The sequence below is a fragment of the Pelobates fuscus genome, chromosome 3, assembly GCF_036172605.1.
Source record: "Pelobates fuscus isolate aPelFus1 chromosome 3, aPelFus1.pri, whole genome shotgun sequence".
Lineage (NCBI taxonomy): Eukaryota > Metazoa > Chordata > Amphibia > Anura > Pelobatidae > Pelobates > Pelobates fuscus.
In genome coordinates, this window is record NC_086319.1 from 37,898,857 (window position 1) to 37,926,296 (window position 27,440).

The 27,440-nt window shown below is 41.9% G+C and overlaps 1 protein-coding gene across 1 annotated transcript in view; it reads left to right on the forward strand.

The window, feature by feature from the left end:
• PPHLN1 (periphilin 1) overlaps window positions 1-17,707 on the forward strand; it is a 103,523-nt gene extending 85,816 nt beyond the window's left edge. The window contains exon 9 of the mRNA XM_063445111.1: window positions 17,126-17,707. Within this exon, the coding sequence (XP_063301181.1) occupies window positions 17,126-17,311 (186 nt within the window). The 3' untranslated portion in view covers window positions 17,312-17,707. The remainder of the gene's footprint in view (window positions 1-17,125) is intronic.
• Window positions 17,708-27,440: the final 9,733 nt, after the last annotated feature.

The following is a 27,440-nucleotide window of genomic DNA, read 5'->3' on the forward strand; positions in this document are numbered from 1 at the left end:
GTAACTATGGCAAAAAGTGATTCAAATCCTGCAGCAACTTCATCTCTGGCTTTAAATTCATTGGGCACCCCCCTAGGCACCCCAATAGCATCAATATAAACATGAGGATCAAAACTTCCTTTCACTGGGGCGTCACGCTTAACCTTAGTGTGCCTGGACTCATGGGTGACGAGGTGTGTGTCAGAGATAATATGTATAGGCATAATAGCTTTAGCCAAAGTACACTCCCCCCACCACTCTTTGTCCATTCTGGATCTCAGCTGTAAATTCCCACACAACCAGTAGATATCCCCTAATGACCTGGTGTGAAACTGCAACAAGTCCATAGAGACACTCCTGTAGGTAGCACAATACCCCTTAGAGAAGTTACCCAAGAATCTACCAATTCCATCATAATTAGCATAACAAGTGTAATTACCTTTATACACGGTAATACCGTCTGGGGGTTTGACATCCTTGGTTAGGAGAGGATACTCCTTTGTCCATGCACTACATATGGACCTGTTAAAATCATAGTGATAGGCAAAAAGGCTTAAAACACATTCCTCTATATCTACTGGCAGGATTAGAGGTACGGTACCCAGGTGAGGCCGGGCACCACCACACACATAGCATGCAGTCTTATTATGCTTATTAGCATTATATTTCATCCATTCTAACCATAAATTTACATCATTAAAACCTGTTTCAGCGGCCATGGTATCTTCAAAGGTGGGGTTAGCAATGGCCATCATGTCTTGAAAGGTCTGGATGTGAGGTTTTAATGGGTTAGGGACCATATGGGTGGCCCCTTGCCACTCAGAAGAGTTGCACATATCTTTTAAGAAGAAATGCCCTAATTTACGGTAGGAACCCTTTTTCCAATACATTCCCATCACATACTGGTCTGCATCCGTTGGGCTTGGATGCTCAATGTTAAGGATTAATTTCATTGGTGTACCCCCCCCAGGCTTTCTCAAAGTCATTCTCTGGAGAAGGGATCTACCTTGATCATCTACTTTAGATAGGGCACTTTTTGGTTTGTAACCCCAGGCAGGCCCGGCATTCCATCCCGCCGCCCCCCAGTGATTACAATTGTGCCCCCATTGTTTGTCAACTACACAAACATATGGATCTTTTGAATGAGGGATATCTCTGTAAATACTCTGGATTTGTGATGTGGGGAACGGGCATTCTACAATATCACAATAGTCAAAGGTGTAAGTAGCCACATGGGTGCATGATGAATTGTACCAGAAGGTATACCCACTAATATCTTTGATGATGGCTACTTGTTGGGCCTTTATAAGGCTAATTAAGAAGGTGTACCAGAGGTACATGCTTGTGCGGTATCTGCTTCCTCAGGGGCTGGAGATTTCTTGCAGTGGGAAGCGTGGATCCAATTTGGCCTACCGGCCAGTTTGACGGAGGTTGCGGTAATCAGGAGAACTTGGAATGGACCGTCAAATCTTGGTTCCAGGGTATTTTTCCGCACAAACTTCTTGACCAGAACCCAATCTCCGGGAAGTAGGTTATGGGAACCTGTATCCAATTCGGGATCTGGAATTGAAGAGAAAACTTGGGCATGTATTTTGTTCAAGGCACTTGCAAGTTCAGTTACATAATCTACTAAAACATCTGATTGGAGTTGTAACTGCTGCGGATAATAACAACCTAGTCTGGGTGCTGTCCCAAATAGAATTTCATATGGGGACAGTGAATGCTTCCCTCTAGGTGTGTGCCTAACGCTGAATAGGGCTATTGGCAGGCTCTATGGCCAGGCCATCTTTGTTTCTTGTGACATTCTTAACATTCTGGCTTTTAGAGTGCCATTCATGCGCTCTACTTTACCACTACTTTGTGGGTGGTAAGGGGTGTGGAAGGCTAGGGTCACCCCTAGAGCAGTCCAAATTTCTTTAGTCACTGTTGCTGTGAAGGCTGGGCCTTGATCACTTTCAATGACTTCTGGGAGTCCAAACCTACATACTATCTCTGTAAGTAGGCGTCTTGCGGTTGTTTTCGCAGTGATATTGGCCACTGGGTAGGCCTCTGGCCATCCTGAGAACATGTCCACTATGACTAGTGCATATTCATGGGGCCCACTCTTGGGCATTTGGATGTGGTCAATTTGAATTCGCTGGAAGGGGTACATGGGCTTTGCCAGGTGTTTCGCAGGCACCTTGATTGGTCTTCCTGGATTGCATTTTGCACAAATAACACAGGCCTTACAGAAGCTGCTGATCAATGTTGTGATTCCGGGTGCTTCATAATACTTCTGTATGAGGGCGGCCATCAATTCTTTTGACAGGTGTGCAGGCCCATGTGCCCATTGGACAACTGCTGGATATACATTTTTTGGAAGACAAAATTTGAAGTTGTTGTAATATACTCCGTCCTTTTGGACAGCTCCTTTATTTTTCCATTTTTGGGTTTCTTCAGGAGTGACTGCAGCTTGCTGTTCCCGCAAAATTCGCAAATCAGTAGGAAGAGTTTGCAGAGCAAAAATGGGGACTTCTTCTTCTTCTTCTTCTTCTTGTCCGGACACTTCTTCATCCACTTCCTGCAGATCCCTGGCTGCTAGCTTAGCAGCCTGATCAGCCAAATGGTTGCCCTTTGCTTCATCTGTATCCAATTTCCCATGGGCCTTTACCTTCAAAACGGCCACTTCTTCAGGGAGTAGGAGGGCATCCATTAGCTCCTTAATTGCAGTACTATGTTTGACTGGTGTACCGGCGGTGGTAAGAAATCCTCTTGTCTTCCAAATTAGGCCGAAGTCATGTGCCACACCCAGAGCATATCTTGAATCTGTATAGATGTTGGCACGTTTTCCTTTGGAAATTTTGCATGCTGAAGTCAGAGCCTGTAATTCAGCTTCTTGCGCAGACATTGCTGGCGGTAAGGATGATGATTTGATAACTTCGTCTGTTGTGGTTACGGCATATCCTGTATGATATCTTCCTTCTTCATCAGCATATCTTGAGCCGTCCACAAACAGGGTAAAATCTGGATCTTGTAATGGATTCTCATGCACAGTTGGTAGGTGTACTGTCTCCATTTTCATCTGTTCAAAACAGTCATGAGGTGTTTCGGGGTCATAATCATTCACTATGACCAGATCTTGAAATTCCTTTTCTAGGAAGTGGCGTGGCCATGCTTCCAGAAGGTCAGTTGTTGGGTATTTGACAATACCATTTTCCTGTAGCTGTTCTTCATCCATGGTGGCCCAAAGCTTTGCCATGGGCCCAAGGTCATTCCATGACCTTGTCTTCAATTTGGTAACAGGAATATGTGGGATAGCAGTATCCCAATGGCGATAGAGGTAGTTAAGTTGTTGAGGTAGTTGGATCAGAACCATGCTATTGCCTTCAGAGTCACAATAGAAATCTTGAGCAGTGAGCTTCACATCAGTCCAGTGGTAAAGCTCATCTTCATAGCAAGGTTCGGGAGTAATGTCTGGTTTGTACCACATGGTACAGAAGGCGTAATCTGGGCCTTCACAGAGAGGCTTCTCATCTTCATAAAATGTCAAATGTGGATGCATGACTTTCTTGATACATCCACAAAGCAGGTAAATGTAGGTTTCATCTGTGATAAATCCATAATAGATACCCCCCTCAGGGAGTGGAAGAAGAGTGGATGGATTAAGAACTTGACATCTTTGGATGGAAATATTGTCAGGTAGAAGAAGATGGCACTGGAGGCGTAGGTGTCTGGCTGGAGACACGTGCTTAAGCTGGACTTGGATGATGATGGCAGAGATGTCATGAGGGGCCAAAACAACCAGAGGGTGGCCAAGGACCAGGTCTGAGGTTCTTTCTATGAGCTCTCTTGCAGCAAAGACAGCCCTGAGACAGGAAGGAGTCCCTCTGGCCACAATGTCCAGTTGACATGAGAAATATCCAATAGGCCTTTGCCGGCCTCTTAAGTCATTAGTTTGGGTGAGAACTCCTGTTGCGTGGCCTTGTCTTTCAGAGACAAATAATTTGAAAGGTTTTGAGTAGTCAGGTAGGCCCAAGGCAGGAGCAGAAGCAATGGCACGTTTGAGAGCATTGAAATTGTCCAGAGCTTCATTAGGCAAACAGAAGGGGTCAGACTTAAGTGCGTCATAGAGAGGCTGCATGAGCAGGGAGGCTTCTGGGATCCATGCTCTACAGTAGGAAATGAGGCCTAGGAAGGCATGGAGGGATTTTGAAGTCCTTGGAGTTGGGATATCCAGTACGGCTCTCACCCGGTCCCGGGTAAGATGTCTGGCACCTTGAGATAGGCAATGGCCAAGGAAAATTACAGAGGGTTGGCAGAACTGTAGCTTGATGAGCGAAGCTTTGCATCCTTGTTCTGCCAAATAACAAAGCAGACTAATTGAGCACTGTTCAGTAGTGGGTATATCATCTCCACAGAGCAGTAAATCGTCCACATACTGGAGCAGGACAACTTCTGGGTGCTCAGCTTGCCACGGGTCAAGGATGGTGGCCATGGCCTTTGCAAATTGACTTGGTGAATTTTGTGCCCCTTGGGGCATGACAGTCCAGGTATACTGTTGCATCTCATGGGTGAAAGCAAACAGGTATTGGCAGGATGGGTCCAGTGGGACACTGAAGAAAGCATTTGCTAGGTCAATGACTGTGAAAAATTTTGCAGATGGTGGGACTCCAGAGAGCAGAGTATGGGGATTTGGTACAAGAGGGGTGTCCAGGACGGTAGCTTCATTAACAGCACGGAGATCCTGAACCATCCTGTACTTCTCTGGCTCACCTTTTGGAGTTTTCTTTTTCACAGGGAATAATGGGGTGTTGCATTCAGATTTGCATTTCACTAGGGCACCCTTCTCCAAGAGTGCCTTGATGTGGGTAGAAATGGCAGCAGCCTGTGCTGGTTTTAATGGATATTGTGGTTTTCTTGGTAATTTAGCTCCTGGAATGAGCTTTACCACCACAGGGGGAACATTTAGGTGACCTATGTCCTCTGGGCCTGAGGACCATAACTTGGCGGGCACCTGTATCTTTAATGCCTCTGGGAAATTGGACCTTAACTCTGCTGCTTTCTCTCGGGGCTTTTCTAAATGCAGCATTAGAGGCAAGGAGCACAAGGCTGAGGTGTCTGATTCAGATAGAGGTGTGGACATTTCTACCTGCCCATCCGGGGTAAAGGTGATGGATGCTTGCAGGCGTGAGAGAACATCAGCACCTAATAGGTTAATTGGGCATGTGGAGGATACCACAAAGCGAGCAAGCAGGCTAGAGCCAACTCGTAATGGAGTTGTTAAAGGGCTATGTCTTGGCTGGCCATCCACTCCAACACAAGAGACGTCAATATTTGACAGAAAGGATGGGTCTGGCAGGTCTTGTTCTCGCAGAACACTACGGGCTGCACCTGTGTCAACTAGAAATGTGGTAGGGTGGCCTTCAATGGCCAAAGTCACTGTGGCAAGTGGCCCCCCCTTATCCCCTGTAGACACTGCCATGACAGGGGTTGCAGACACAGGCTTGCCAATTTCCTAATCATCTGGTTCCTCAATTATCGGAACCTGTTTGGTGGCTTTGGGAGCTGGGGCAGGTTTGGAGGGCTTTCTGGGCTCCCTTGGCTCCTTTTTAGGTTCTGGGCAGTCACTTCTAAAGTGCCCCTTGGCTCCACAATTAAAACAATGTCCCCCCTCCTCCGGTCTAGTACCTTTTGGGACTGGGGTGGAGCGGGATACCATGAGAGGCGCTGAAGTGGATCTTCTTGGGGTCTGAGCGGATTCCAAACCTCTAGCAACTAAAAGTAGGGTGTCCAGGGGAACAACCTTATATTCAGGGCGTGCAGCAATGATTCCCTTGCGTATAGAGTCCTTAACACCTTGGACAAACGCACCTGACAGCATTTGTGAATGAATCTTGTCAGTAAGATCAAACCCCAAATCTGTAAACATTTGATACAGTCTTGCATGAAACCTTTCCACTGATTCTCCTTTATCTTGAATAACATCAGTAAGGCCAGCAGCCTGATCTGCAAGTTTGTCCTTAGCCCATTCTTTTAATTGGGTGCAAAAAGTTATTCCAGAGGGGTAATCAACATCACTGTTGAGCTGATCTGTACTGAGGTGTCGGGCCATACTTGGCCAATACGCATCCCCTGCTTTAATAGCACAAATGCTCAATAAATCACGCCATGCGGCTGAATAAGTCTTTTGAATTTGAACTATCCCTCTGTAGAAGGGCATAGGCTGCTTTTCTGGGTCCGGGAGTGATTTCATCAGAGCACTAGCTTGAGTGGGGTTAAAAGCTACATATTTAGGAGGGGCCTGTTCTCCCCGACCCTTGTGGCCGAAGGGATCATCGATAGAACGATGAGTTGGGGCTCCCGCAGCAAGTTCCGATGAGACATGGGACACCCTGTCCATCTCGTCATCATCGAATTCTATGATATTGACTCTTCTACGCGGTGCAGGTCCCGCGTGAGGTGAAAGGACCGGTGGTTGGGAATGAGCCCCAGATGCAGGGGTGGCTAGCGAGTCGTAACCTGGGGACAGGTAGTCGCCGGGAATTACTGGCATCAGGGCTGAACTGGGAGCCGCCATATTGGAGGCGGGGAAAGGAGTTGCTTCAGGATTAAGGGAAGAAGCGGCGGCCATATTTGATATGGGCACTTCCGGGGCAGATTGGGCCGGACTGGGCATGACCGGAACCTGGGGAGTGGCTTGGGGAAAGGGAGGGTAACCGGGGTAGGGCAGGGCCATGGGATATGGGAAGGGGTAGGGCCAGGCAGGGGAGGGCAAAAGAGTAGGGTGGGCAGGTACGGTTAAGGAGGTAGGATATTGGACTGGGGCGGAGCTGGTTATCGGAGGAGACAGGACAGGATTAGTAGGGATGGATGCAGAAAGAGGAGTCGTAGCATGGGAGGGAGGGGTAGTTAGCTGGGCGGGTGCTGGAGGGGTAGTTAGCTGGGCGGGTGCTGATGGAAGGGGATTAACCATAGAGAGAGATTGCAGGGAGGAGGCGGCAGATGAGATGTTAGGATTAGGCATGGAAGGGAGCGTGGGGATGGCTGAGGATGATGGGACCGTTAGAGAAAGGGAAGGGGTAAAGAAAGATCCATCAGAATTCAGGACCGGGCAGACAGGGGAGGTGATGGGATGGGATTCGGGAGGATCGGGAGTGGGGAACATAGTCAGCTGGCTATCACCTATGGCTGACTGAACTTTGGGGACGGACATCCCCTGGGCGCCATTTTGGGGCGCTGGCTGAGGGAAAACCCCAGCAACACAGTTTTTATGATACACAAACAATTTCACACCTTTGTGATTTACTTCTTCCTCAACCCAACCTTCTAACTGAATAGCCTTCGCTACTCTGTACCATGCTTCAGCAGTCTTTAATAAACCATTATCTGTAAGCTTGCCTTTCATTTCTGCTAGTAACTTGCGCCAACTTTCTGGTTGCAATCTCCCACATGTCGGTACAGCAATTTTACATACTTTTGCAATCTTTTCAACACCTTTAACCATCTCTTCACCCTCTCTGTTCTCTACCAAATCACATGCTAACCAGCCCTTGCTGGGCTTATCTAAATCCTGTCCCATAGTCCCTTTACCCCTATACCAGCGTCCTAGATATAGAGAGAGAGAGGGAAATTTGAACAAGAACGTCTACAATGCTCGACTGCCACCCGAGAATCGTGGGACTTTCTCAGGTGCGTCTTCCCAAAACGTAGACTAGTCACTGAATCCGCCTACCCGGGGTGGTAGACACGGATTGGAGCGAGGTGAGAAGTGTGTGACCAATCACTTCTCTTTTAAGAGGAATGGGAGTGGATAGTATAATAATATAGAGAGTGTAGAAAAGATGAAAGGCAAGGAAAAATCCTTAGAGACAGACACAGGAGTACATGAGACTCCTCATTAAACAAACAAGACAACAATACAGTTGAAATACAGTGTATGCATCACAGTTCAAATGAAATCAACAGTAATTCCTTTCCTTTACTCATGTGCTTACTCCAAAGTCACCTCCCTCAACCCCGTAGTGCCCCTATAAAACCCACTTATAAGTCTCACTATCACAAATAAACAGAAAAACTGGAATTCCACCAGCCCCCAGCGCTCAGGGCGGCGGTTACCAAGAGAAAACTGGAATCCCCCCAGCCGAAGCTGAGGTTTACCAAAACTGGAATCCCCCCAGCCTCGGTACTCGGGACAGTGGTTACCAAAATTGGAATTCCACTAGCCCCAGCACTCGAAACTGTGGGTTACCACGTGCACAATGAGGCTAGCTAAGCTCTCAGAGTGTCACGAGAAGGATCACAGGAAATTATGAGTCTACACAAAATCCACAGTTCCAACAATCCCCTTTTTCCTTACAGCCACAGCCACGAGGCTCCTAAAAGAGGTAAACAGGCAAAGAAGACCCCCAGGAACGCATCCACAGGTCAACCCCCCTTTTTCCCTACAACCACGGCACCGTGGTTCCTAAAAGGAGTAAAACAGGCAACAGAAGACCCAGGCAAATCCCCTCGGGTCCACCCCCCTTTATCCCAAAAGGGGCAAAATACAAACAGATAGACAGATATACTGAAGACCCAGGCAAATCCCATTAGGTCCACCCCCCTTTATCCCAAAAAGGGGAAAACAAGCAAGACAGAACCCCAGGCAAATCCCCTGCAGGTCCACCCCCCCTTTATCTCAAAATGGGGAAACAGGCAAACAATTCAAACACAATTCAAACATACCCAGGCAACAGATAGACTAAAATGCAGGTAAACAAATGAGTAACGAGACACCGGGCAAGATATTACCTGTCTTTGATGTCCTCCCGGGAAGCAGTCACAGACACGTGGACGGGTCAATCAAAGGGGCCGGAACATACCGGTGGCTCTGCAGAAGTCTCTACCGTGTACCTGGAGGTGATCAATCTCCTTTCCTTCCCCCTGGATTCCTCCGTCCAACAGCGTCTTCCTTAGGACGGCTCACCGGCCAGACATAGCCCGGTGCCCCACGTTGGGCGCCAAGTTGTTATGGTACTTTTTAGCAGTAAACCAAAATGTTTAAATGTCTATCTGTTCCTGTCCAAATTAATAAAATAAATTGCGTATATACGCTGAAGTAATTAAGTCTGACACACAAGGTTCAGGTTAAAATAACTTCGAGAAAATTTATTGGCAAGTGATTAAAAAAGCGGACGCGCAGGTCCTTTTAAGAGACATTTTACGTCATCATTGATTATTAGAATATCAGCAAATAAACATCATTAATTGGATTAATTGTTAAGTGTCGGGATTAGTGTCCTCCTATCAATATTATTAATTGGTTCGAAAACTTAAGTGGTTAGTCCCGTGTCCACCCACCGAGAGGTGGGATTGTTCTGGACACGGGTGGGGGACAAGGGGTCTTGAGCGTCATTTTACACGGTCGGTGATCTCAGGCCTCGTGGCCAGGTGCAAGGTCTCTTATGAATGGAACATTTCATTACTACTGTGTTCTCATGGCCTTCAAACTATACTATGTTGCAAATCTAAGGAAAAGTCAGCAATTCCTGTGTTAATCATGTCTTTATAGAAAATACAGTCTTTGTTCTATTGTATTAGATGTGCTGGGAAATTCTGTCATGTAAGGTAGTTTTAAAATGAACAAGTTAGGTTATGAGGACAAAATGGAGGATTGAAGAAGTCAGGTTAGGAGGACAAAAATGGAGGATTGTCACAGTATAAAGTTAAAATGGAGTTAGTGCAATAATTGAATACAAGTGCAATAAGGTTTTTTAAATAATCCCACATCACAAACACTCTTGCTACAGCTACCATTTCTTTTGCAGGTGCAACTTCTAATTCTTGTATTCCTCGCATAGGTTATTGGACAAGTGTTCCTCTGCCCATGCATCACTTCTGGTAGTTTTACCTGCACTGATTACAGAAATCCCTGTTCAGTCAAAAGCTCTCTAATGCCTTTTTGGTGATAATTCGGCAGTTTTGGTAGCTGTAGTTTTTTGTTCTGCACACAATCGTAAAGCTGCCCTGTCCCTTTTCGGTCTATGAAATCTATGTATTCCAGTTGCTTGAGTCTTAGTACTTGGTATTTCCTCATGTAGATAGATGGTGATTATGTGGATAGTGAAAAAGTGTAGAGCTCAAAGGAACTCTCCGACTTTACTTCAGACCCCATACCAACTTCATCTCCATGAAGCTGATATCGAGGCTGGAGTCATTGGGCATTGTCTTAACTTTAGAGGGTAAACCGTTTCTTCGAAAGGTCTTGCATCATTGAGCCATCTTACATCTTGTAGAGTTCTCACTAGAATATAGAGTATGAAAATAATTGTATTGATTTGCACGGGGTCATTAAACATTGCTGGGAAGCTTTTGTGTTTTAATTAAATAATCTGGATTTGACTTGGTGTCAGTCCAGCAAAAAAGCACAAGTGTTAGTTTTGAATAACCCTGTTAAGCAGTTTCAGCAGTATATCACCGCATAGCAATTTAGTTTCATTGTTTTAAGGCAAATAGGTGATGCTTTAGGCCTCTGCAGAGTGCTGTTGACTCAGTGTTGGCTTTGTGTACATTACAAAGTTACCACACATACCATGTAAGTGTTACAAGCAGTAGCCTTCCTGTGCCCTTTCAATCTCTTTCCAAAAAGTGATGTATTTTCTTATAAGTGTCATCCTGCACCTTGTGAAACTTTAACACTTATTCTTTTACGCTAACTCCTTAATACCTTGCCTAATTCTCTGCTGGCCTGTTAATGACGTGTTAATGTAATGTCTTTGCATACCGATACAGAAAATGGCAAGTCAATGATTCTGAAATCCTAGCTAAAAGAATCAAGGGCAGTAAATTCTGTCCTTTATGGGTACTGAATGAATGCGTTGGAATGCTCATGGAATAGTAAAAAAAATGAATAAAAATGAGTTTCTAACATGAATAGGTTAAAGGATTATCTATGTATTTCTTTACAATAAATTATCAACTGCTTTATTTATTCCGTAAGCATGTAATCCGTTACATTAACGTTTCAGTCTCAAGTGGAGACTTTCCTCAGGACTTGAGGGGGAAAAAAAAGACTTGTGAACAAAAAAAATGGAATGGGAAATTAAAATGAAGGAAGAGGCACAGTAAAGAATATTTATGTGCCGATAGAAAGAGACCATTTTTGTACATAAGCCCATCATGTGTCTAGCCGTGTCTGTCTACGCTTGCCACATTCCAGATGGATGGCCGGTAATCGCATGATCATCACATACAAGCTGCATGACCTACATTACGGCTCCAGCTGCAAATCAGACAAAAGAGGGAGAATTACTTGTGGGTGATGCAGCTCTGCCACTCATCCAGAGGGGAGCCCCAAATTGCCAATCTGATTAGCACCCTGCTGGATTTTAATCCAATACTGCATGCCAACTGCTCACTTTGCTTCTCTGCAGTTTATTTGTGCTGACCTCAGGAGTATTTCTGTGACCTGCAGGGAGTCATTACAAGAGTACCATAATCTTTTTAATTACAGGGGACTTTTAAACTTGAAAATCAAACGTTTCTCTACCTGCTTGGTAGAAGTCAATGTATATCTACACATTGAGCTCTATCTCTTTCTAGCCTTGATCTTTTGTGGGAGGAAAATTGTTGCGCTAACCACTTTAACAGACTTCTTATGGCATTGTTGGGATATTTTGGGAATGCAAGGCCCTCCTTGTTTCAGAGATTCCATACAACCTGCTGGTTTCTGTGCTCTTTAAAATGTAACCAGGCACTATTAACTCCTTATCTTCTGTATCTTAATGTTACCGAGCAATATTAACGGCTTCTCTCCTGTATCTTTAAGTGTTATGCGGGGTATTGTGTATGCATTCCACGGTGACGGGTTTAAGGGCCAATGGTTATGATAAATCGGTTTATTTCACATACAGTGGTATGTAGTTATGCAATGTGAAAAACATGTTGATTAATGTTATCCGTTTGGCCTCTTGTCCCATACTTAATTAGGAGTAAATATGGAAGTGGATCCTCCCTATGGGATATCCTGTCTAAGATGGTTTTTTGATGACTTAGTGAAACTTAGTAGTGTTTCCTGTTTTAAACTTGCAAAAAGTTCAGTTGTGTTACAAAACATGGCATTTGAACACTTTCTGCATGTCTTAAAGAGCAGGTGATCACTGTATAATGTGTTCAGTTTTAACGATTTGGATACAAATGCATTTTTTTTTCTTTAAAGGGACACTCCAGGCACCCAGACCACTTCTGCTCATTGGAGTGGTCTGGGTGCTAACTCCCACTACCCTTAATCCTGCAAGTGTAATTATTGCAGTTTTGTATAAACTGCAGTAATTACCTTGCAGGGTTAACTCCACCTCTAGGGGCTGTCTATTAGACAGCCACTAGAGGTCACTTCCTCCTTCATAGCACAGATTATCTGTGCTAGAGCGTCGCTGGACGTCCTCACGCTGTGTAAGGACGTCCAGCGTCGCTCATTTCCTCATAGGAAAGCATTGAAAATGGTTTTCAATGCTTTCCTATGGGGAGCGCGCATGCGCGGCATTAGGTCTCCTCGGCCGGTGGGCGGGATCAGTCTTGCCGGACGGAGACAGAAGGAGGAGCGGCGCAGAGGAGGAGACAGCGACGAGCAACATCGTCGCTGCCTCAGGTAAGTGACTGAAGGGGTTTTCACCCCTACAGTAACCGGGGATTGGGGGGTGGGAGGGAGAGGGTACCTCCAGTGCCAGGAAAACGGATTGTTTTCCTGGCACTGGAGTTTTCCTTTAACCTACATATATGTATCATTTTTACCACGATCTATCGTCTGGAACAACTTAACGCAGGTTTACCATGCCTAGCCACTGTGGCATACTGCTGGCTGACAAAATTGGTTAGATTCTTGTGTTGCCCAATACAATAAAACGTCACGCACATGGACACCACTCTCGCTTCTTGTCTTTAGTTTGATGTCAATGCAATACTGAAGTCATGGGCATCATTACAAAACCACTTTGTGATCAGTGATACCGTACACAATGACCTTATTGGATTAAATAAAGCCCTGTTAATAAGAATTCATGGCTGTGTAATCTTTTAAAACCTGAAGCGGTGGAAGGGAGGGGGTGGTGACAAGGCTACTTTAATTGATGCACATTCTTGGCTACTTGTAGTAACAGTATGGCTTGACATCTGTGCACTTTGCACAAGCAGATTTCCTGCTGTGATGTCATGCTGACCTGATACTAAATAGCGTTGGACAAAGTCAGCTCTTTTTTTTTTAAGACTGCTTTTTCTAGTTTCAGGATGCCTGTCTGAAACTATAAAATACACATTCCTAAGCTGTTAAACAAAAACAAAGAAAAGTCTGCATCTGAATGCCCCTGCTGTAAGACTGCATTTACATCCAGCAGCCGTTGGCTTAAAGTTAGGCCATCATAATCATCACTCATTATCAGAATGGTCCGTTCTGCTTAGACACACAAATACATTTTTTAACACACAAAAGCATGGCTCTAAAGAGTAATATATCGTTTATTTTGTATTTAAGTGGGAAATTTCTTTATTGGAAGACAATTTGCAACATAGGAATGCATTGTTAAACCATTTAAAAAATGTAGGATTTAAGGATAATATATTGATTCTTATACCAACGCGACAATATGGAATAAACCAGGGCTAACCTGCTCACAGTACTATTTTCCAGTCCTCGTCATCTAGGTTGGATGAAATTGGCATAGTGAATACCGTAGTGGTAATTACGCATTATCAGAGCAGCCAAAGTGAAGTAATCCATTGACTCCACGAAGTTGGCAATGGGGCACTTTAGACAACATAACTGCTGCAGCAAATTGTAGTATTTATATTACTTAGTATACCCAAGTTAAAAATCTGTTACATCACTAGGAATTGTCCTGGTAATTGTCCGGAAAAACTTTTACCTTTTGAACTTTTATTATTGCTATTGTGTGGAGCAAGTCCTGGTCAGATCATTCATCCTGCATTTCAGTATAATCTCCATTTCAAATGCTCATCTTCATAATGTGATTGGATTTCCTGTAAGGATAAAGAGACACTTATTGCATTTAAAGGTTTTAGGTTAATTCTGCAGTAGCATTGGTAATTGTTCCCATTAACAAATGAATACATTTTGGCCAGCTAATTTAATTACCTATTCAGTGGAAAACTCATAATTGCTTATCTTGATACTAATAGAACTATTGACTATTGTTGTGTTTTTGGTTTGTTTTGGTTTTGTAACCCACACAATAGTTTACAACAGACGGCTGGTTTCTTGAATGAAGGGTTGTGCTTCTGAATACGCTTAATGTCGATAATATATTGTCCGGGTAATAGTCATTATCATCATTTCCTAACTGTAATGGGTGAAACAGGATAGACAACCTATCAATCTCTAGAACGGGTCAACATTTATCACCGTAATCTGTACAAGCAGGTTAGATGTTTTGTGTTTCAGGGATTATGTGGATATCTTGGCATGTATAGTTTTTCAGATCAGAACAAGTACACCAGGGGATGGGTGGGGGCGTGCTGCAGGGGAAAGACCAACACCCCGATGACTTTTTGTTTAGTCCCTTGTGGGCACTCCATTAGAGACCTCTTTGATGAACTCTGATGAAGTGCACGTCAGACACAAAACATGTTGGTGTCATCCTCGTGGTATGTTCCCCCGATGTACACCCCTAGCCACGAATTGTAAATGAGAAATAAAGGTATTTGTATTTTTAAGATGTATTATGCACAGTTTGGGTGTTTTCTCCCTGATTATTTGGATGTCTCAACATTGCCTTTGCTCTGCCTTTTTTGTTAAGTGCAGGAAAAAGGGGCTATACTTTGACTTAGTATATCCTTTGACTGGCGCTTAATTTAAGGGAAATTTCAACACAACGCAAGTATATCATAAAAATTGTATTTTTTATGAAATCATTTTAGAGAGGGAAGAGACAGTATCACTATAACAGTTTGACGGAAATCGGGGAAACACTCCACAAAAATTATTTGCACAATACCACTATAATAATCTGTAGTGATTATGGTGCTCTTAGTGTCACTTTAACACACATCTGGGAAAACTGTTTTCAAAATGCAATTTAAAAAAAAAAAAAAGGTACTTCCTCTTAAAGGAACACTATAGGGTCAGGAACACAAACCTGTATTCCTGACCCTACAATGTCAAAACCACCATTTAGCCCCCTTGGTTAACCCCCACTAAATATAGTAAAATCTTACTTGTATTGAAGTCTGCTGCTACTGGCTCTGCCCCAGATCTGCCTGCTTGGCTGGCATCATCAGAAGTGATTCTCTGAGCCAAATACAATGCTTTGCCATAGGATTGGTGGAGACTGTCAATGAGGCAGATCAGGGGCAGAGGCAGCACAAGTCAAACACAGCCCTGGCCAATCAGCATCTCATAGAGATGCATTAAATCAATGAATCTCTATGAGAAAAGTTCAGTGTTTCCATGCAGTGGGTGGGGTCACTGAATGTCAGTCACACTGTGCAGCACTGCCCTATGAAGCACCTCTAGTAGTCATTTGAGGAGTGGCTAGTGGAGTTATCACTATGTTGTAATGTAAACACTGCATTTTCTCTGAAAAGACAGTGTTTACTGCAAAAGGCCTGAAGGGAATCATTCTACTCACCAGAACAAATGCAACAAATTTGTAATCTACTCTAGTTTTAAAAGTATAGAGTGCTTTGCTTCATGTCGACTGTCTGAACACGTACTGTTGTAACCATAACTATCATTTAAAGGACCACTATAGGCACCCAGACCACTTCAGCTCAATGAAGTGGTCTGGGTGCCATGTCCCCCTAGTTTTAACCCTGCAGCTGAAAACAAACTGCTATGTTTACATTGAGGGTTAATCCAGCCTCTAGTGGCTGTCTCCCTGACAGTCACTAGAGGCCGCTTCCGCGATCCTCAATGCGAAAATCGCAATGAACTCACACCGGACGTCCATAGGAAAGCATTGAGTAATGCTTTCCTATGGGCGGGTTGAATGCGCGCACGCGCGCATTCAAAACTGATGTTGGCAGGGGTATTACAGGTCACCAGCGCCGAGGGAGCCCGGTGCTGGATTAAGGTAAATGGCTGAAGGGGTTTTAACCCCTTCAGTCCAGGGGAAGGGGGGCTCCGAGGGGGGGGGGACCTAATAACCCTATAGTGCCAGTAAATCGAGTTTGTTTTCCTGGCATTGTAGTGTTCCTTGAAATGGCGATTAGGTTTTACATAACCTTACGTGAGAGGTCTAATTAAAAGCCCAAATGGCATCTTGCCTTGTGTGTTTTCCAAGAACTAGCAGTATTTTATTGTGTGTTCTGGATTATGGCATTTTCTCATAGCACAAAATATATCTGCAATTAATTTTAAAATTGGGTTAAAAAAAAAAAAAAGTGTGTGTGTGTGTGTGTTCCTTTAGTTGTTGCCGAAGCATTAATGGGTCCATAATATCTGACTTTATGGGCACAAAACTAGTGAGAGCAGCAGGGTCAAGGGAAAAGTGGTTGACGGAAAGCGTTTACACATTACCATCATTTGTGTGTATATATAGTTATCCCTTTAAAAGCTAAAAGTTCACCAGACTATAAAGGATGAATTATTATTGGTATTTGTATAGCGCCAGCTTATTCCGCCACGCTTTACAGTAAGAGGAGAATTTACCAAATGAGACAATAACAAAACGTAACAGGAACAATAGGTAGTTGAGATGGATGCATCTTAATATATATTGGCAAAGGAAAGAAGCCCCCCTCCCCCATGCTAATGAAGCATAATAACTAGAGCCTGTTTTATGAAAGGCGTATATCTGCTTATAGGCCCTGAATTGCACACAATCAGTCATTGACTAAAGTGCATATAAAATGAATTCCAAATTTAAGGTCAAAATAGTCAAAGTGAAACATTCACTAAGTTGGTTATGTATTGGCCTAAATTTGAAATTCAAATAGTATTCTGGGGAACTTAATTAAAAAAAAATTTTATTATTATTTATTTATTTATTTATTTTTTTGTGGTTTAAGTACGCCTATACACTTTGGTAAATTTTAAGCAATGCATTGTGTTTATATTTAACATGTTACTTTTTTTTCTTTGTTTGACTGCATGTGACTTTTTTATGTTAAATGTTAATGTAATTTTTTCTGCTATGCGCACACAGCCCCTCTGACGTAACCTCTTATTTTCTTGCAGGTATATAGGCAGGATTGTGAGACTTTTGGGATGGTCGTGAAGATGCTCATTGACAAAGATCCATCACTTGAAAAGCAGGTTCAATACGCCCTGAAACAAAATTTAAGTGAAATCGGAGAGAGATGTATTGAAGAACTGAAAATGTATATCATGGAATACGATGACACACAACAAGAACTGGCATAGCACGCAAATCACACCAACCATATGGGCAGATTTTAGACATTATCTTGCACACATCTGTGACATTTAACCTATATTAATATTTCGGTTATTCTAGAAGATATAAAAATAACAAGGCTGGAGAGGGTACTTGGGCTACCTGCATTTGAATTTTTTTTTACAAATATATTCCCTATATATATATATATAGGGAATTCATGGTTGTTACATGTAATAATGTATGATAAGACTGCTCTAAAATGTGTGTATTTTGGTGGCCTAACTTTCTTAAAAAAAAAAAATAAAATACACATGACCTGTCATTTTACAGTATTGTTTAATAATGACCTTCTGTACAGACTGTATCTTTAAATTTAAAATGTTCTGTAAACAGTTTTTGTTAAATATTCCTCTCTTCACACTGGCTGTAAGGTTATTAAAACAAATTTCTTCTGTTTTTATTTAAGATCTGTAAGATATCGTTTTTTTTTTTACGGTTTATTTCAATTTATTGGTTTCAATGAAGAAATGCATTTAAAAAAAAAAAAAAAGTTTATGTACCTTAAATTTGGGGTCCTAAACAAAAACTTTTTGTAAATCTAACCGGAGTGTTCTTTTGATTTGCTACTCGGTTGTTAGATTTATTAAAGTGTGAGCTCCAGGAAATTAAAATATAAACTATAACATTTAGCCCATAAAGGAAGTTAGAAAAAATGTGATGGTATAAAGGACATACCGTATATACTCGAGTATAAGCCGACCCGAATATAAGCCGAGGCCCCTAATTTTATCCCAAAAAACTGGGAAAACTTATTGACTCGAGTATAAGACTAGGGTGGGAAATGCAGCAGCTACTGGTAAATTTCTAAATAAAATTAGATCCTAAAAAAAATTTATTAATTGAATATTTATTTACAGTGTGTGTATAATGAATGCAGTGTGTGCGTATGTGTGTGTGTATGAGTGCAGCGTGTGTGTATGAGTGCAGTGTGTGTGTGCATGAATGCAGTGTGTGTGTGCATGAATGCAGTGTGTGTGTGCATGAATGCAGTGTGTGTGCATGAATGCAGTGTGTGAATGCAGTGTGTGCAGGGCCGGTGCAAGGATATTTGCCGCCGTAGGCAAAAAATTTTTTGCCGCCCCCTCCCCCCCCCATATGTCCTGACTTCCCCTCCTCCTCCCTCAGTGGTCCTTACCTCCCCACCCCCGTGTTCCTTCACTCCCCCCCCCAGTGGTCCTGACTCACCCCTCCCCCAGTGGTCCTTACCCTCCCCTCCCCTAGTGGTCCTTACTTCCCCCTCCCCTCCCATAGTGGTCCTTATCCCACCCCCTCCCTCTCATAGTGGTCCTTATCCCCCTTCTCCCTCCCATAGTGTTCCTTATCCCCCCCATCCCTCCCATAGTGGTCCATATACCCCCCCCTCCCTCCCATAATGGTCCTTATACCCCCCTCCCTCCCATAGTGGTCCTTATCCCACCCCCTCCCATAGTGGTCCTTATACCCCCCCCTCCCTCCCATAGTGGTCCTTATACCCCCCTCCCTCCAATAGTGGTCCTTATACCCCCCCTCCCTCCCATAGTGGTCCTTATACCCCCCCTCCCTCCCATAGTGGTCCTTATACCCCCCTCCCTCCCATAGTGGTCCTTATACCCCCCCTCCCTCCCATAGTGGTCCTTATACCCCCCCTCCCTCCCATAGTGGTCCTTATACCCCCCTCCACCCCATAGTGGTCCTTATACCCCCCCTCCCTCCCATAGTGGTCCTTATCCCCCCCTCCCTCCCATAGTGGTCCTTACCCCCCCCCCTCCCTCCCATAGTGGTCCTTATACCCCCCCCTCCCTCCCATAGCGGTCCTTATACCCCCCTCCCTCCCATAGTGGTCCTTAACCCACCCCCTCCCTCCCATAGTGGTCCTTATACCCCCCCCCCTCCCATAGTGGTCCTTATACCCCCCCCTCCCTCCCATAGCGGTCCTTATACCCCCCTCCCTCCCATAGTGGTCCTTAACCCACCCCCTCCCTCCCATAGTGGTCCTTATACCCCCCCCCCTCCCATAGTGGTCCTTATACCCCCCCCCTCCCATAGTGGTCCTTATACCCCCCCCCCCCTCCCATAGTGGTCCTTATACCCCTTTTTTTTTTATTATTATTATTTTTTTTATTATTTTATTTTTTTTTTTTTTCGTCCCTCCTCCCTGCTTGATATATGGCAGGGAGGGGGGCTCTCCTTCCCTGGTGGTCCAGTGGCAGTTCAGTGGGGGGAGAGGGGGGCTGGCAGAGCTGTACTTACCTGTTCTGCAGCTCCTGTCAGCTCTCTCCTCCTCTGCGCCGTCCGTGCAGCTCCTTCTATCAGCTCACACTGTAAGTCTCGCGAGAGCCGCGGCTCTCGCGAGATTTACACTGGGAGCTGACCGAGGTGCTGAACGGACGGCGCGGAGGAGGAGAGAGCTGACAGGAGCTGCAGAACAGGTAAGTACAGCTCTGCCAGCCCCCCTCTCCCCCCAGTCTGTATTATGGCAATGCAAATTGCCATAATACAGACCTTGACTCGAGTATAAGCCGAGTTGGGGTTTTTCAGCCCAAAAAATGGGCTGAAAAACTCGGCTTATACTCGAGTATATACGGTATTTGCTTTTTTTGTTGTCACTTTCATTATATTCTTTCTAATTGCAAACTAGAAATTGTAGCCATATTAGTCCAGTGATGCAGATGTAAAAAAGAAAATTCATATCTTGTAATACTTTTTTTATTGGGCTAACAGAATGTTTTAATGGCAAGCTTTTGGGAGAACCTCCCTTTCCTCCCTATTGAATTTTATTTGTCATTAAAACAATCTTAGTCCAATAAAAAAATGAGTTTTACCAGATCCAAATGTTATCTATAATTGCAAACTATTTAGTATTGTGCCATATTCTTCACAGTATCCTCTACCACACCCAGTTCATACCATACAAAGTGTAGCATTATATGAACTATCGGTCAAGATCTAGATAAAAACACATACACGTTTTAAAAGTGAAAATTGATTGGACATTTATTACATTTAATGAAACTTGATAGATTTATTTATTTTTTACATTTTATTTTAAATGATATATATATTTAAGTTATTTTAAATTGTTTATTTTCTTTTATTTTTCTTTGGGAGGGGCTAGGGGGAGGAAAAAAATTCCACTGGGTCAGACTCTACGGTTATCTGACCTACTGCGGTTTAACCTAACTTGCCTAATTCTGCAATTTTGCTTAGAACAAACACAGCAGCAGGCAAGTTTGTTGAGCAGCAGTGACCCAACATGACTGCCAGTTAAAAAGTGATATTTACATCATTTAAATAAATAAATTAAATAAGCCATTAAGGTTAATTAAATAGAATACACTTTAAAAAGTAAGTAACAATTTGATGGCAGTTGTCCTCAAGGAACCATCAAACTCAAGGTCTTATTCTTACTGTGTATGTCCTAAATATAAACAAGTCTATCAGAGAGGCAGAGAGAAAAACTGTGATTAATGTTTTGTTTGTTAAAGGGACATTATAGTCACCTGAACAACTTTAGCTTAATGAAGCAGTTTTGGTGTATAGAACATGCCCCTGCAGCCTCACTGCTCAATCCTCTGCCATTTAGGAGCTAAATCCCTTTGTTTATGAACCCTAGTCACACCTCCCTGCATGTGACTTGCACAGCCTTCCATAAACACTTCCTGTAAAGAGAGCCCTATTTGGGCTTTCTTTATTGCAAGTTCTGTTTAATTAAGATTTTCTTATCCCCTGCTATGTTAATAGCTTGCTAGACCCTGCAAGAGCCTCCTGTATGTGATTAAAGTTCAATTTAGAGATTGAGATACAATTATTTAAGGTAAATTACATCTGTTTGAAAGTGAAACCAGTTTTTTTTTTCATGCAGGCTCTGTCAATCATAGCCAGGGGAGGTGTGGCTAGGGCTGCATAAACAGAAACAAAGTGATTTAACTCCTAAATGACAGTGAATTGAGCAGTGAAATTGCAGGGGAATGATCTATACACTAAAACTGCTTTAGTTAGCTAAAGTGATTTAGGTGACTATAGTGTTCCTTTAAGCATTAAGTGAGACATAGTCACAAACTACACTTCACCAAACACTTGTAATTCTGCTTCATTTAATAATTGATTTGAAAACGCAACCAAAGACCAGCACAATGAAATAACCACTCAGCTGAGAGTACTTTCAACGACTGGAATCCCTGTAGACTAAATTAAGTAAAGAACACAACGATGTCTACATCTTTCTCTTGAGAATGCATGTTGCCCATACTGCTTTCACAGTTTCGTTTAGCGAGCAAATGTAATAACAATCTGCCTAAAATCTTTATTTCACACACTAATGATTTTGAATCTTCGCTTATGAAGCCTGTTGCAGTCCACTCTCACCTGACACAATTACATAATTCTTTGGGGAATTGGAATTTCTCTTAAATCTGTCATGTCTGTTATTGGGGTGATATTTCTGTCTGAAGCTTTTTTTTTTTTTTTTTTTTATATGGAGTTACCCTTTCAGAGCACAATGTGTCCAAGCTGTTATGTGCACAGTAAGATGCCATATTACCACAATATGTATTTAAATCTGAAGAGCAAGAGAAGGAGACAGAGTGCGGATGAGATATGAGGGAACAGGTGGTGGTGCGGGGGGACCGGAGCAGAGCGGAAACCTCATCTGTAGTAGCGGGTGCAAATGAGTATAGAACAGCGGAGGGAGTGGGGTTTGTAGGGGAGGGCGAGAGATTGGAGATCTCTTCCCTGATTGTAGAAATCCAATATCATATATCTGAACTATAAGATGTTGGATTTGGGAATGTGATACTTTAAATGGTTACTTCAACCACCTATAACCAACCACCATAACAAATTCTAATGGTAGAAGTGGAGTCTGTAAAACATCCAGAGATATCTGCAATTGTGTGCCTGAGCTAGTTGCAACTCTCCCCCACCCCTGGCACACGTGACTTAGGCAGACCAGAACTCTGGCGGATCCCAGAGCTGCATTTAAGGTAAGTTTTATGTTCGTTATAAAGGTTTAATCGGATAAAAAGGGGTTGGATATAGTTTACAATACTCAGTAGGGCATTATAAACCATAAAACACATAATGTGAAAAAAGGGTTATAAAAACATTTTAACAATATTGCTCCAATGCATCTAAAACATATAAAGTGGATTACTAAGTACAGTTGGCCTGGTAACTCTGCCATTTTTTGCCATTATGATACAGTGGTACGTCTGAACTACGATCACGTTGTGTTGTCAGTGTCATGCAATTCTAACTGCGTCCTACTGGTTTTCATTAGCTTGTGCCCTATGATTTATTGTTCCTGTCGAAACTTGACAGGCACTTTCAGAACATATACAGTTTTGGAAAAAGACAGTTCTGCTTAACACTTTAGGAAAAGAGTATCAGCAATGTTTATTCTTAAACAAATAACATTAACAACCCAGCAAAGGCTTGGTTTTGGGGTGAGAAAATAGAAATAGAAAATATGTACGCTCCAAAAAAAACAAACATATTTCAATAAGAACTATAGTATTGTAAACTATAATAATCATTTATATTCACACAGTTGAGTGTCTGCCACAGTTATGTTTATTGAACAAGCTGTTATCACATTTATCCTAATGGAATGGTCTGCTTATATTATTTTAATCTAATTTCCTGCCATCTACATTTTATCTCTAAGGAACCTAAGTATATGATGTGTTGACCAGACTACGTTCTTTCAGTGCTATCCTTGTAATGTTTAGAGTTAAGATTAGATTTGGGTTTTGTCACACAGACCTGCGGGGAGTAAACACTCTCTAGTTACCAAGCTTGGAGGAACCTCCTGCAGAGCCTTCATTGGCTGAGAGTGATCAGCTGACACGCTCAGCCAGTGAGCCCAATGAAGGGTTAGCTCAGGAGAGCTAATGGAAGCTCCTAGCAGAATCTTCTGGCTCAGAGTTCTCAAGGGAAGGGGCAATGAGCAGAGGCCCCCAGTCAAATCAGTAGAAAACAATTTGCTTATCTACATTATGATGGGTGGTGGGGGTTATGCACTTCAGGCACCATAACCACTACAGTGCACTATACCTTCCGGAAAAGCCAATGCTTTCTGTAAGTAGAAAAGGAAAGAACATAAACTCCACACAACACGTTTTTTTTGTTAAGTTCTAAGACTGAACTCTACATCATGGATGTAAACATTTGGCTGTCTAGTTGTGGAAGACTGGCAGTGGATAAATCTATGCAAGGAGCAGTACGTGGTATCGAACGTATAGGGTCCGTTTAACTGAATAATAGGTGTAAGAATGTCCCCGTTCTTTCTCCCCTCTCACAGTTGCTTCTAACTGCTGCTATCTTCTACACTGTAGATATGTGAGAAGGGCCTTCATTAACCTTTTGTTAACAGATAGACTTTTGTTTGCTGTTATATCCTGGATGCAAAATTTTAAGATGCTGCTAAATATGTTGGTGCTTTGAATATGCTTATAATAATTTGCAAAAATTGCTGCAAACTGCCTTTCAGTGCCAAACTTCATGTATGAAACAAAAGCCTTTGTTAGTCACACTTCAGGCTTTAAAAAAATAATTAAAAAAAAGCCTTAAACCACAAAGGCTTCTTTGCGGGCTCCAAATGAAAATGTCATGTATAGTACAGATACTTGGTACATTGTACTTACTGTATTTTATAATCCTGTAACATTCTAAGAAGTTACATTCAACAACAAAAAAAGTTAGATTCCTTAAACCTACTGTATGTGGTTAAATTATATTTATGTACATATATATTATGGAAATAACATTTTTAAAAAAAATAGTAAATGAAGTAAAGCATAATAAAACATTATTTGCGATTATTTTTATAATGAATGAGGAAATGAAAAATGTAAATTTTGTAGATTTGCAAAACTGCATTTTAGGTATCCGTGTGCAGCAAACTATACAGAAAATCGATGATTACTTTTTATGGACTTATTCAAATGTTATGCTATTTTTTTATATGCATATTTGCATTAATGGAATTTTGCTTGCTGCTAATGATAAAGATTGAAGCAATAAAGTGCACTTCACCGAAACTTGTATAAATAAGACAAATCTGAAGTATTGTGACTGGCTAGCTGCAATATATATATATATATATATATATATATATATATATATATATATATATATGACTTATTTACTGACATGAAGAGGTCTTTTCAGGAGAGCATATATTTGCTTGTTTTGACAACCTCATACCTTAAACGCTGTAGTCTCTGAGGTTTTCTGAATTCTCCAAGAGAGACACTCTGAACTGTGGATATGGTGATGTGTAATAGGGCCAATAAATAAGAAACATGTTGGACTTAATATATATTAAATATATATAAAATATATACACACACGCTATTATAATATTATAACACAAATAAAAGTATCAATATATCCAGAACTACATTGTTGCGATTTGTTAATTTTCCTGGTAAGGAATTTTTGGCAGAATTCCTTGACTTTCTAGAATATTAAGAAAGTAATTGTCCCATTCATCAAAAGATGACTTGCCAGTCTGTCCTGGGACTTGTCTAACAACCTATCATGAAGACATTCACAAAATTACAACAAAAACATAACACACAAAAACATGGAGTATCTAGGCTGAAAAAATAATTTGAACTCCCATTGGGCAATATTTGTGATTGTCAAGGAGAGTGATGTTTTGAGGCCCACTGACAAATCGTTACTCATTCTTACAAAGCTGTTAGTTCAGCAACTTAGACTGCCACAGTCTTCTACTTTTTACACGACCTACAATTGCCTGATAAATGTTCTTAGAGGGCACTAAATGGAAACATACTTAGCAGACATTTGGAGTCAGTATTTCACTGTGAAAAGTTATTTTTTTACACTCCTTGGAGACCACTGTTAAAACCACAACAACAATTTTGTCATTTTTGCTGTGTGTTCTGTTAAAATTGCTTTCTTGCTGATTAAATTCACCCACACATAGCACATAATGCTGAAATTGTTTTTTTTTTTTTCTATAATACCATATTTTATACATAAAATCGGTCAGAATGAGCTTGGGCCCTAAAACATAAACAAATCCCAATCCAGTGGTGTAGTTCTGCAACAACTGAGGATATACTTGTTTTGTGAATCAATAGATTAAGGGATAATCTTATAAAAGAAGGTTTGCTGTATTGGATACAAAGAAGGAAGGGGGCACATTTACCTCCAAGCCCATCTTTCAGTCACAACACAATTATGGATTTAAAAAAAAAAAAAACACTTTATAAAACAGTGGTCGAGGGGATTGATTCACTAAACAATAAACCGTAGAGAGCTAAAAACAGAATGGAAAATGTTACATTGAAATATCTAAAATGATATCATAGCTGGATTGGTTTATATAATTTCTGCAAATTTACAAAAAATGTTTTATCTTCAATTCACTACAAGTGGTCATTTAGTGAATAAATCATGAACATGTATTCCTAAAGCTTTAATGTTCCTCTAGGTGTCCACCCCCCCACTTGCATGAGTATAAAAGGTAAGTTTTACGGACCTTCCATCTCGCAGTGTGCTACTTCACCACTTTGGCTGAGATCATCAATGATGATGATCTCAGCCAATCCAATGCTTTCCCATAGGGAAGTATTAGAAGGCTATTGTGAATGCACATCAAAGCACTGCGCTGTGCCAATCGAATCGTGTTAACCCTGCAATGAAAACGTCACGTTTTTCAGCTGCAAGGTAAAAACAACAGGAACGTGGCACCAAGACCATTTCATTGAGATGAAGTAGTTTGGGTGACTATAGAGTCCCTTTAAATACATTTGAAAAGCTGAAAAGCCAGTGTGAGTTCCCCTCACTCCCAAGACTCTTAATCACTGAGTGTGAGGCTTTGAGTGCAGACAGACAGCATCACTTAGAGAGAATGTGTGTGATGAGAGATCACATGTGGAAAATACCATTTAAGAAACAGATACCAACTGCTCCTGTCCTGGGACAGGCGAGATCAGTGATGCTCAGCAATTGCAGTGTACAGGCATGCTGCGTGATCATCTTTACCCTGTGATATTTTTATGACAGATGCCAGGGCTATTATGACATATGAGGATTTTCCTTAATCCTTTGTCCCAAAGGGACTAAAGGGTCCACAGCTGATGTTTATTTGTGTTCTCTCTCTTCTTTCCATTAAACATCTGATAAACAATGCTGCTAAGATGTGGAGGGGGCAGAGCAGCATTCGGGGGACTTTGAGTACGAGCATTGTCCAGCTGAGAATCCCGGTGGGTGGTGAACATGCAATATTGGGAGTTATGTTGCGTGTGATTCAATTATACTGGTACTCAATGCACGGCTTTTCTTTCAAATTGGCTTTTTAAAGGAATCATAAAAATACAATACAACTGGATATTGGAAATACGAGGAGGATGAAATAAAATAAAACATATTTGAGTACCACATCTTTCCTCCTCATTTAAAAAAAAAATCTCAGGCATGGAATTCATTCTGCAATGGCCCATTCCTCTATTGCTTTGGGAGTGTTCATTCGCTCTCACAATTTCCATCCATTGACCTCCTCCACAATCATTGCTTTACAGTTATCCAGATATTAAAGGCCAGCAGTCGCTGTTAGGCTCTTACTGATTACATTCAGTGCTTTAATAGGTACCTTTGGCTCATTAAAGGATCTCTTGCTCTGGGAAAACCTACCATAACCTGTTCTTGTCAGTAATGGATGTTTTTTTCCAAGGAACATACTTAAGTAAATTACTGAAAACGAGATCCTGGTATTGAATGCACTCAAAGCCAGATTATTACATATTAGGCTCTCTGTAAAACAAAAGGTCCTACATCTGTGGTTTAGTTGAAAGATTTATGAATTTGCAGTAATTAATTTCCTTATATGGTTTAAATTTTAGAAAAATCCATGTTTACTTCAGTTGTTTCAAATGAATCACCGCTTGCTGTGTTGATAGTTTGCCAAGCACAGATTCTGTGCAAAAATAAAGCTATTTATGAAATGAAGGTAGGAGAAAACTGAAAATGGAAAAAAATAGACAGGGGAAGGCAGACAATCCAGGGAGAAGACCAGAAACGTTCCGTCTTTAAATTAATCTAAAATTATTAACAAACTAAAAACCTTGTTTTAATCAGACA